The sequence below is a fragment of the Zootoca vivipara genome, chromosome 17 (assembly GCF_963506605.1).
Source record: "Zootoca vivipara chromosome 17, rZooViv1.1, whole genome shotgun sequence".
NCBI classification, from domain to species: Eukaryota; Metazoa; Chordata; class Lepidosauria; order Squamata; family Lacertidae; genus Zootoca; species Zootoca vivipara.
Window position 1 is genome coordinate 32,674,773 of NC_083292.1, and position 12,135 is coordinate 32,686,907.

Genomic DNA, 12,135 nt, shown 5'->3' on the forward strand with positions numbered 1-12,135 from the left:
GGCAGATGACTTAAAAAAAACACCTTTAGCTTAACAGCTTTAGTAGCACAAGACATGATGCATAATGGAGGAGACTGTATGCGGGGATTTATTGTTTTGATAAAGGTGTGCAAGGGCTAGTAGATGTTTTCCTGTTCAAAGGCACTGCAGAAAATACACACCCACTCAGTCCATTTCATCCTCTGAATCTGCTGCTGAGCCCCCGCTCTCTTTGTAACAGTGGGACAGTGTCCTCAGCTCCTCCAGAGCTTCCTCAAAGTCATCCATTTCAATTCCTACTGAGAAAAAGCTTGCCCACCGCCGGACGTCAACTTGACGCAGCTCTTCATAGAAACTGCCAAGGGTTTTACGCAGGATAGCCAAGGACTGGAGGGCTCCAAAGACAGGGATACTTTCAACAGCTGTGTAGGAGAGAATGAAAGGATTTGAGAAAACCCATTCCAACTGCAGCAGTGGCAGAACACCTTTGTCTACTGCCCCCGTAGCCTTGTCAATGGCCTAACATAACCCATCTTCCAAATGAGGCTGGTGCCCACCCAGCCCCTGGTTGAAACTCTTGCCTTGTCCTAGTGCAAAAGGGAGGGAGAGATAATACCAGCCAGCCTTGCTTCACTGGGACAGTGCTGGCCTATTGAGAATCAATGTTTCTACAACACAGTGGTGGGAAAGTGACGGAAAACATCAAACGGGAAGTACTTGGCGAGTCGTTGAATTAGCTTTTTGCCAAACTTTCTGGACATATGCAAGCCTTTCCCAGCCTCATGCCTTCCAGACTCTAATGCTAAGGGGTGAGGGGAGCTGTCGTCCAACACATGGTCACACTCATGTCCTATGCCCATGCCCCAACCAATCAGGAATCGATCACACATTAAAAGCACAGGGGTATAAAGAAGAGTTGAATAACTTGTCGGGCTCTAACCCCTATCAGCCCCAGGCAGTAGGGCAAATGGTCAAGGATGAGGGGAGCTGCAGTTCAGCAACTGGAAGGCCACAGGCTCGTGAGCCCTGACCTATGTACACCAACTGGCAGTGATGGGCCATGGTCCCTTTTTAAACTGGAACTGCTGGGAATTGAAAGTGGGAGCCACTATCTGTAAAATACTTCTACTGAATTGGGAGGAGAGGACGAATACTTAGGCCCCTACCCATCACCCGGGAACTTCCACAGTGCAGCCCTAACCCAGTTTATGTAGAAGTAAGTCTTTCTAAGTATAGCGGAGCTGACTTCTGCAGTAAGTGGGGTTAGGGGTGCAGCCACAGTAAAAGTGCCAAGATAGTTTCAAGTGGGTTTCTAACATGTTACCTCACAGAACTCCACATTCCCACTTTTCCTTACCCCTCACCACAAAAGTTATAATGGGCCAAACACAAACCTGAGACTTCACCTTCTCAGCTGAGTGACCTCCTGCTTCTACTGCATTATCCAGAGCCCAGGCTTCTTACCTGCTGAAGGGCTTGAAGGCTTCTCCAAGAGGAATCCATGGTTGTTGAGGAGAGGAGAGAAGTACTGGGGGTAGGGAGCCAGCAGCTTGCAAGGGTCTCGAAGTAAGTGTGATGTGCTGCACCACAAGCACAAAACAAGCATTAGGGACAGAAGCCCGGTCACCACCTTTCCTATACCCCCCCCCCACCTTTCCTCTTAGTTTTACTAACCTCAAGGTTCTGGGGGAGACGGTGTACAAGTAGCGGGCCAGCACCTCCTGTCCTGTCTCACACATGTGGAGGACAGACTTCGGCTCAGTGCCTGAAGGGGAATTGCTGCAAGAGACGCAAGTGGGGAATGGGTCAAGGCCCCAGGGATGTGTATGTGTGTTCCTACTAAAGTCATCTGCGTAGCTCTGCCTTCAGAAACAGTGAGAGGAGTAACCCTCTCTAGGCCCACTCCCCTGCCACCATTGAAGGAAGAACCCCCACCCACCCAAACCTCTTACCTGACTTGGTGCTCCTTGTTGATTCCTCTCAGCACAACAGACTGAGCGAAACAGTGGCTCTCTCTTTGCTCGCCGCATGAAGACAGTGGGCTCCAGGGCATGGCAGGCTGCTGGTTGCACAAAGCATCGGGAAGGGACTGCTCCTGTGCCACAGGAAATGGTACAGCTGCTACTGCAGCTGCCACCTGGAGGAGGAGGAGGAGGAGGAGGCATATAGTGATCACCAGCAGATGTAGGGCTAGAAGGGACTGACTTCTCCAAAGCCCTGACAGGTTACCCCAAAGTGCTGTGTACCAGAACAAGTAAAAATGCCGGAACCAACCAGGGTGCACCACAAGAGTGGGACTCCAGCAAGTGGGCCGGATGATGCTTGGAAGGGAAAGAAAAACCCAACTTGGAGAAAATTGTGAGTTTTAAAGGCCATTAAGCCACAGTTTGAGGGGGGGGGAAATAAACTGGTTTCATTGCCTTCAGTGCACTGACTGGTCAAAATTGGGGCCTAATTATGAAGCCAAACTGATCTGGTAGATTTCTCCAAAAGGAAGATCTGATGGGGGTGAAATTTCATTCCTGCCAGTATCTGATGGCCCACGGGGGGAGGATTCTCTTGCCAAATATGCCACTATTAATGCATTTAAACTCCTATTTTAAAAGACTCATAGCTCAGTGCCAGAGCATCTGCTTTGCATGCAGATGGTGCCAGGTTTCATCCCTGGTGTCTCCAGGTAGGTCTGGAGAAAGACTCCCTGCCTGAAACCCTGGAGTGCTGCTGCCAGTCAGGGTCGACAACACTGAGTGAGCTAGAAAATCCAATAGTCCAAATTGGTATAAGCTATAAAAGCTAATCCAGACAAACTAGCGCTGGGGCGTTTAAGGCACTTAGTAACTGAGTGTACATTCCTGGTCCTGATGGAAGCTGTTCTCATTTTACACTCTGAACATTAGAAATCCTGCAACTTCCAACTTTGTTTTTGAGAGATTGAAGGGTTGGCTAGGGAAATGGCAGGAGTTCAAAGAGAATCACAGTACCTTCCGCCCAGAGAAATTCAGGGTCTCAGCAAGTTGTGACATGGAGATGGCTGATGTCTGGAGCCGGTAGGGAGCAGTGACCGTGTCCAGGGCTGTAGCGAGGATGGCACTCGTGTGATAGTCCAGTGCTGCCTGCAGAGGGTTATAAAATCAAGGCACAGTCATATCAAGGAACATCTACTCCCCGAAGTTCATATTTCTGCTCCCAACAGATGCTATTTGAGTCTAGTGCACTGTGCGTTGCAGAAGGAAAATTCTGGTGGCTGAAATTCCAGTTTGATACTAAGGAAAAGAAGTTATGAGGATCCTTAGAAGCAGGGTCAGGGGAAATGAGGGAAGGTGATACAGGATGCACAAACTTCACACACAGCTCAAAGGAGTTCTTATTCCTCCATCCTCCATGTGTGTGCGCATGCATATCCAGAAGGTGGCCACCTGCAGGAATACTGACCTCATAGTGCACATATGGGAGTGTGACGGGGGGCGCTGGTCTGAGCCCCAGGCTTCCACATAGTGACAAGGGGCAGAAGAGTGAACTGTGGCTGGAAAGACGGACCATCGCCAAGACTGTGTTCATGAGCCTGTAAAAATTCCTTTGTGGAATCTGCAAGGTGGTAGAAAAGCAGTCACATCAGAAGGGTAGTGTTGCACAAAAACTCACAGTGTGTACTTAGAGCAAGTGGGAACAGTGAGCTTGTCTTTATGCAATTTCTTTTTTGGGGGGTGGGGACATTGAGATTATTTATTTTCAACAGGACAAATTACAGAACATGGGACAGGCAGGCCAACAAAACAGTTCAGAAGGTGCAGGATTGAGAAGGGAGAAACAGTTTGCAATTTGGGATTGGGAAGTGAGACAAAGAGAGCCCATTCTAATGAAAGTTTGGTCTGGGTGCAAGTGCAGGTATTTCCAGACTAAAGGTAAAGGTAAAGGGACCCCTGACCATTAGGTCCAGTCGTGACCAACTCTGGGGTTGCACGCTCATCTCGCATTATTGGCCGAGGGAGCCGGCGTATAGTTTCCAGGTCATGTGGCCAGCATGACAAAGCCACTTCTGGCGAACCAGAGCAGCACACGGAAATGCCGTTTACCTTCCCGCTGGAGTGGTATCTATTTATCTACTTGCATTTTGATGTGCTTTCGAACTGCTAGCTTGGCAGGAGCTGGGACCGAGCAACGGGAGCTCACCACGCCACAGGGATTCGAACCGCTGACCTTCTGATCGGCAAGCCCTAGGCTCAGTGGTTTAACCCACAGAGCCACCTGGGTCCCTCGATTTCCAGACTATGTGCTAACTCTATATGTTTCACGCTTCTAAAGGATTTGTTTCTGCATTCATCAAATGGGGTTGCATCCGATGTCATTCAGAATACATCCATTGAAATTAATGGGCATTACTAATTTAGGGCCATTAGTTTCAATAGGTCTACTCGGAGAACAAATTAGTAGGCTATAACCCATAGTGAATTAGGAAATAAGAGTCCTAAGGTGACCACTTATGCAGCTCTCTCTCCTGCCTTCAAAGATCTAGTAAGTAGATCTTTGAGTAACTAATTAACTTTTACCTAAATAATGAACTGACTACACAATCTCGATGAAGAGCTAATGGATTAATCTAAGATCTTTCTAGACATCAACTAATTATGAATTCTGCTTTTTGTCAAAACTAAGTTACTTAATTATCATTTCCTTTCATCCTGTTTCTGATGTTTTAACTAAGTTCTTCAATAAATATTTTTGAACTGTTTCCCCACTAGATGCATTGATGTGTGTACTGAATCACATGAAAAGGAAAATCAAATCTATATATTGGTCTTGGGGTATTGTACTTTATAATGATGGATAGAATCTTCTATGCTAGACCATGGAAAAATGCCCATAAGCCAAACTAAAAGTGATTTGATCAGGAAACTTTGGGGGAAATTCAGTATGATAAAGCTAAGAGCATTACTGAAAGTTAAGGAGAGGAACATGGAGATGGTGAATAAATGGAATTTAGTATCCCAATATGTTAAGCAGGAATGAGAGATATCAGGAAGAGGGATAGTTTATATGATTTCATATAGCTTTACTGTGAGAGGAGTATAATATTAACTAGCTAATAAATGCTTAGGATGATCCCTGAAATGTATTTAATCATATTTATTATATTCTGTTATAATCAATTATATTCAATCAGATCTGATTATATATCTGATTTAGTCCGGTGTAAGTACAGTGCTGGATTGTTTGCTTCTGTCGACAGGTGTCTTTTGTACAGGTACTTACTCTAACGAGCTGGGATTACAGGTAAAACCTCTCCCTTAAATCAGGTGCTTCTAATCTCAGTCCGTTACATACAGTGAAGATACCAGGTAGCCTGACATCTGGCTGGTTGATAGGGGATCAAATACTCATTTTAATGCACATCAATCTCTGACTTTTGTCTTATGGGTTTCTGGGGTTTTTCCTGTTGTTATTCTGTCTCTCACAGCTACAATAAACCTACCATTAAAATTATGGACTAGTCATTTCTCTGTCAGAGGGCATATGGGCAAATTTAGCAGGGGATCAAATACTTTCCCCCCTCACTGTATATGTCCACCTAAATTTATCTTCCCAGCTTAAGCCCAGCCCTCCATCCTCTACACAACACTGGTTCTCAGTGATATTTCTGAACTGCTTTCATTCCCAACCAATAACACTTTTCAGGAGGGGTGGGAAGAGCAAAGAGTTTGCCTTGGGGGGGGGGCATACTTACAGCTGCCTTAAGCACTGGCGTCAGCCCCCATGTCAGGACTCCCTTCCCTGCATACTCATCCTGAAGCAGCTCCGTGACCTTTGACCCAACCCCTGAAAATCCGTTGTGGAGGTCACAGAGAACCTGGAATCCCTGTGCAGGGAGGGAAATGTGTAGATAGGTTGTGATCAGAGGCCGGAATTCGGGTGACCTGACAACTCAAGAGTTGGTGCCTGCACACTGCTGCAAGCCCAGGCTGTGCCACATCTAATCTCAGCTGCTTCACAGCCTTCCCCATGCTGAAGGGACAAATGCCCCAGGAGCCTGGGTGCTGCTGAGATGCGGCATGTTAAACCTGGGTGGTGCCACATCCTGGCCAAGTCCTCAGGGAGTAGCGCAGACACAGCTTGCCTGAGAATTAAGCAGTGCCATTGAAATGGGCTGCTCCATTGCTTTTCCAGTGAGCTTGCCTCATCCCAGGGGTGGAAGGCAGGCTGGTGAGCTGGAGCAGGAGACAAAGAGAGTAGACAAAGGGAACTCTGCTCCAAACTGACCAGCACTCCTCAGTGCTGAATAGCAGGATGCACCAGAGGTTTCTGGCACAGCCTCTCATCTAAGCACCAGATGTTTCAGCCTTCAGGCCTCTCTCCCAGGCTGGTGTGAGGGGGCGGGAAAGGGAGAGAAGGGGATGAGCAGCGATGTCATGGCCGAGGGCCTGAGCAGCTTCTTCAGGAGGATCTGCTCCCCCTGCCCCGGGTCAAGTTCCAAGGAGGTAACTGTTATTTGCCAAGTTACCCAATATCTAAAATGCAATAACCACCTGCAAAACCCTGGAAACTGGGCCACTGTGCAGCCTCTATGGCACAGCTGTGGAAACCATGGCCTTCCAAATGCTGGACTCCAACTCCCATCAGCCCCCACCCAGAAAGGGATGATGGAAGTTGTAGTCCAGCAACAGAAGGCCACAGATTATCCACCCCTGCTCTGGGACTAGACATCAGGGCCTGCTCTACTGCTGTTTCTCAAACGAGCTGGACCTCACCCCATGGCACCACCCACCCTTCTGGGCAGAACAAAAGACTATAGCAAATGCTCACCTGCAAGTAGTCACATTCTTCCACATAGAAGTGGAGCCTGTCTTCGAGCTCCTCAAGGTATGTGCCCTCTTGTAGCAGCTTCTCCCCTTGTCCAAAAGTCTCCAGCCGGCTAGAATCCCTGAAAGAAAAGTGGCAGCATTGTTCCAAAGGCGCCTTCCGGAGGAGGGCAGACAATATTCTAGCAGGGACTGCAAGCTAGCCAGCATCTCCTGGCCCGCCCAGGGAAAAGGTAGCCCAGAATACTGAGAAACATTCCTTACCCATCGTGATTGTACTGGTGGATGGTTACTATGCTACGAGGGTGCAGGTGTGTGCGGAGGAAATCCGACCAGAAGCATGTCGTGCTCTCCAAGCAAGGCATCGTTGAAGTCTCATCCTGCTTCTCACGGAGTGGAGGTCTGCCTGGAAGCAGAATGGTTATCACCACCATCTATTAATTTATATACTGCTTATGTGGCAAAATGGCTTCAGAACACAGGCATCAGCTGGGTGGAAATGGCTCCATTAATATACAAGCCTGCTCACCAGTGGCAAGTGCTTCTCTGTTATCAGGTGAGCACACCAGCACTTCTAGAAGAAGTTCTGCCCATGGAGGAGAAACCTCTCTTTTCTTTAACCCCAACCCCCTCCATGGAGAAAAAGAATGACAATTTATTTCACTTACAGTACTATTCAGGCTTTTGTAGGCGGCGGTAATAGTCTAGGCGTGGCTTACTGCAGTAGTCCAGCAAAAGGGATTAACACCCCTTCATAACCTATGTTTTCTGCAGTTGCCAGAGTCACTCAGGGCAACCACAAATAATGGATTTGGCTAGCAAATGAAGCCAAAACTTGGAATACCTTGTGAACGGATTAGAAGCGGTCCTGAAAATACCCTTTGAAAACATATCTGCCCATTCTACCCCTACAGGAAGCCATGCATGCAGAGCACACACACATCTTTACCACCAGGAAGGGTCCTTGGAGCAAAACTGCCATTGGGTAGTCTGTTATCCTGAAAAGAGAGAAAGACATTCTGACCTGAGGCTGTGATTTAGCCATAAAGGAATCAAGAGATCCATATAGCTGCTGGTAACTCAGGAGAAGTGAACCTGTAGCCCTCCAGATGCTGGTGGGCAGCTTACAAACCTGGAGCTTACTTATACAGCTGTCATTAGACTTCTCTGTGAATTGGTCTAACTCTTTTAAAACCATATAAGCTAGGGGCTATTTCCCCAGCGGCCCTTGGCATTTAACAGACAGTGGAAATACGAGTGTTAGCACCTAATTTCAAGAAGGATTGCCAGCAACACAGGAATTTCCACCAAGGCAAAAGCTCCAGGCTTAACAACACTGGTTCACGGGCAGAAAAGAAACAGTGAAGCGACAGGGGTAGAGGATATCTTACCTCCAGCCTGTGGAGGTCTGGCAGGAAAGGGTTCGCAGGAGATGGGTCTTCTTGGTGCGTCGTCAGATTTCCCTTCCTGAAAATTTGAGCCTTTTAACCACATTGTTCTGCACAAATTGCAGCAGAGATTGGAGGGGTGTATGTGGAGTGCATAATACTGCCCTCCCCTGCTGCCTTTAAAACACACAGGATCTAGAGTGCCACACCACTGCTGCCCCAAATCTAGCAACTGTAATTAGGCAGATTAAAACTTCCAAGACTTGGTGTCTGAGTTTGCTAGCTTTCTTCTTCCGTTCCCACCACTTTTTTTCTTTTCTGCCACAGCATCTAGTCATTATGCATGTGGGCAGGGAGAATGAGATTTTTTTATCTGTCTATGGTGCTTAGTAACGTTTTGGTTCTTCATACATGATGAATAACAAGATTTTATGTTAATTTTAACTTGTTGAATAATGTTTCCCTCAGAAACATTGGGTTTGTTAGTTTTTCTTTCCCATCAATATTGTAGAAAATGTCTCGATGTTCATGAAGTGTTGGGGAACATAGCGAACTATTGTGAAAATAATACCCTGCCCAGCCTGACATCTCCTAGCCTCCAAAATTGTAGTAGTAACCTGTCTACAACCATAGGGACTTGAAACATTTTTTAAAAGCTGAAATCAGAAACCATTTTGTATACTATACAATGCTCACCTCTGTGCATCAATAATGCATTGACAGCTGTTGTTAGGTTTTCCCTACAATCATTAGTAAGCCATCCTATAGATCTGATTTTCCTTACAATCATTAGTAAGGATCTGATTATGCTGTGCACAGGGTAGTTGCGCCCGCCCTGTGGAACGCCCTCCCATCAGATGTCAAAGAGAAAAACAACTACCAGACTTTTAGAAGACATCTGAAGGCAGCCCTGTTTAGGGAGGCTTTTAATGTTTAATAGATTACTGTATTTTATTTTTCTGTTGGAAGCCGCCCAGAGTGGCTGGGGAAACCCAGCCAGATGGGCGGGGTATAAATAAATTATTATTATTATTATTATTATTATTATTATTATTATTATTATTATACATGTTTTTTCAGGGGTGGGGAGGAACTCACCATGTCAAAGGGGTATTTGCTTTTGCATCTGCATACAGGCATCCCTCCTGCTTCAAAGAACTCAGGCTCCCTGCAGAGAAACAAAAAGCGCTGTCGCTGTGAAAGCTGCTTGCCAAGATAATAACCATGAACGCCAAGTATCCCAGATCAGAAGAGAGGCCACAGGAATTTCCTTTTACTTTATGCCAGGGGAGCTCTAAGGGCCAGCACTCAGCCTACATAATACATGCCATACAATACACACCATGGTACGCACCATAAATTTAAAGCAAAGGCTTTCCAACAAAAAAATCTTGCAAACTGTGGTTTCCCCCAGTACTGCGATTCTCAGCAACCTTACCTAACTAGTTATTTGGCAGGGGGAGTAATGTGCTTTGAGTGTATGGTATGTTATGCAGCCTAGGAAGGAAATGAGCTAGAACAGCAGTCCTCAATACCAGGTACTCTCTCTTGCAAAACTGGCAAGTCCCAGGGAGATTAGAAAACTTATACAGTGGGGACAGGTGTATAATTGCATTGTGTTTCCAGTACACCACTTAGAGGTGACTGTGTAGTGGTATACGCACACTATTTAAATATATAAATAAAGCCAGCCATCCTGATCAGTCACTAAACTTATCGGTCTTGTGGCTATCTATCGGAACCTAGCCTACCTCACAGGGTTGTTACAAGGATAAAAGGGGTGGGTACTGTATACACTGCCCCCTGATCTCCGTGCAGGAAGGGTGGGATAAAATAAATAAATAGCAGCAATAACAACAGCAACAAGTTGACAGAAGCTGAAATTGCCACTCGCTTGTCTGCTTTCCCCAAATGGCCTGGGCTGCTTCTCCTTGCTTATAGAAACCATTGGTTGTACCTGCCTTGTGAGGGACAGTCACAGGACCATCTGCTCTGGGAGCAACAATGTCAGCAAGATCTTGGCTGCAACGGGAGTGACAATCAGATGGCAGATTTTGGCTAGACCCTCAGAGGGCAAGGACCCACCCTGAAAGGTTGGTAGTCTCTGGCATTTCCAGGAAGGCTGGGCTGCCAGGATATTTTTCAGAGGACTGCCAAGTCCTGTAGCTGTGTGGCTCACTTCCGCCCAAGCCGATTACGATAAGTAACCTGGAATGTCTTAAGAATTTGTGCCTGAGCTCATTTTCTTTTTCCTCTTCCCTCCCCACCCATTCTTTTCTTGTGTGACATGTCATTTATCTGTTGTAACCTTGAGGGCAGGACTATATTCTTTTATTGATTTGTAAGCCGCTTCACCAGAAGAGCAGGGTCTAAATGCTTTGAATAAAAGCAAATGTACGTACATCAAAGGAATGTGGCCTGTCTGTGTTTTCCTGCTTCCAACATGTGGCTTCCATGATGCAGAAAATGATATGAAGAAGAGGAGGGTTTGGGCTAAACTCTCCCAGAAACCATACTCCACACTTCTTCTATCACCCACCTTTGAGGTCCATGAGGATGAGGCGGGGTGTGTATGTCTCTCGCCCCTGGAAAGTTTTTCCCGCTCGGAAGAGGACATCATGGCAAATCCCTTCATCTGATTGTGCAGTTGCAGGATCCAAGCAGAACGAAGCTTCCTGGGAAGGGGGAACAAAATAATTTTAAAAATAATAATGAGAAAAGAGTTCTAAACCAGCAAGTACTCTATGGAGACCCCTTTGGTATATTTATTCCACTTATTTTGTAAGAGATGCTTCAAACTGGTGAAAGTAGAGGTGTAAGTCTCAGGCCCTCCAGATATGGCCCTCCAGATATTGTTGGACAACATCATTTGGGGCTTTTAATTTAGAGCAAAGGTAAGAGGAGACGTATACAATTCTGCATGACATGGAGAAAGTGGTTAGAGAAAAGCTTTCCTCCCTCTCCAAAATGCTTGGGGACAATGTTGGGAGACTCAGGACAGGCAAAAATGAGGTAGGTTAACCCCTTCCTATTTTATTCTTACAATAAGCTCAACAGAGAGAGAAACCAGTCCCAAACTTTTATTTTACTCACAACAACCATGTGAGGTAGGCTTCCCCCAAACCTCCTTTTCTTTTGCTCATGCAACTATCCTGTGGCATAGCCTAACCACAAACCTCCTATTTGGGATGTGTTGTACCTATGAGGTCACTTTGCCCCACACTGGCCCACTAGACCTTTCTGCTGGCGGAACCGAAACTGCCACAGAGTCACACAATACCCTCCCCACATTTGTAAGATGGCGGCGCTTCCCCATTGAACTCCTTGCCTATTGAGATCAAGCAGGTGTCTTCGAGCAGGACTAAGAAAAAATAAATCCTGTTGAGACAGGCCTAGCAGGTGTTAAAAAGCTGAGGTGATTTTAACCTGTTTTAGTATTTTAATTTTGTATGCAGTAGAGTTGTGATCTTTTTCTTGATTTTATCGTTTTATCGCTTGGAGATGGCTTTTCTTTTTCTTTTTTTACGGTCAAGCGGTGTATAAATTTTGTGAAATAAACAAATATTTCCCCCCCTCACAGCAACTGCCCTAGAAGCTGCATAAACACGCTCGCCACGCCCCTTCCCCGCCTGCGTGCGCACAGCCTGCCCAATCACAGGCTTCCCTCACATCAGCACCTCCCCCCCCTCTGGTATTACCTGAAGCCCCCACCAATGGGCTCCGACGCTCCCCGCGTAGTGGCCCAACTGGAGCGTCACCACCTCGCGGGCCCCCGACATCCCCCAATTGCCAATGGGAGCGGAGGACACGCAGAGCGGCCGTTAGGGAGCAGCGGCCGGCAGATGGGAAAGTGCGCACGCGCCAGAGGCGGTTTACAAGCTGGCGGCGGCACCGCGGACGTTGCGCGCGTCTGTTCGGGGAACCCCACCCCTTCCGCTCTCCTATTGGCTCAGGCGGGCCACCCAATGCTTGGC

At 46.9% G+C, this 12,135-nt stretch overlaps 1 protein-coding gene across 1 annotated transcript; it reads right to left on the reverse strand.

Moving 5' to 3' along the window:
• Positions 1–9: 9 nt before the first annotated feature.
• Positions 10–12,091, reverse strand: MSTO1 (misato mitochondrial distribution and morphology regulator 1). Its single transcript, XM_035098911.2, has 14 exons — positions 11,860–12,091; positions 10,701–10,836; positions 9,260–9,329; positions 8,165–8,240; positions 7,723–7,771; positions 7,038–7,179; positions 6,778–6,895; positions 5,702–5,833; positions 3,412–3,564; positions 2,961–3,092; positions 1,932–2,116; positions 1,654–1,758; positions 1,444–1,559; positions 10–401 (listed from the first exon to the last, which is right to left on the reverse strand). Exons 1-14 carry the CDS (start codon positions 11,938–11,940, stop codon positions 166–168), a joined length of 1,731 nt encoding a protein of 576 aa, XP_034954802.1. The 5' UTR covers positions 11,941–12,091; the 3' UTR covers positions 10–165.
• Positions 12,092–12,135: the final 44 nt, after the last annotated feature.

Bases quoted from the DNA above. Each gene is read 5' to 3' on its own strand.
- MSTO1 (XM_035098911.2), bottom strand. From the start codon at position 11,940: ATGTCGGGGGCCCGCGAGGTGGTGACGCTCCAGTTGGGCCACTACGCG. The intron at 7,180-7,722 runs GTAAAGATGTGT...TTCTGCTTCCAG, and splicing joins TCCAAGGACCCTTCCTGGTG to GCAGACCTCCACTCCGTGAG. The intron at 6,896-7,037 runs GTAAGGAATGTT...CTTTTCTTTCAG, and splicing joins CACCAGTACAATCACGATGG to GGATTCTAGCCGGCTGGAGA.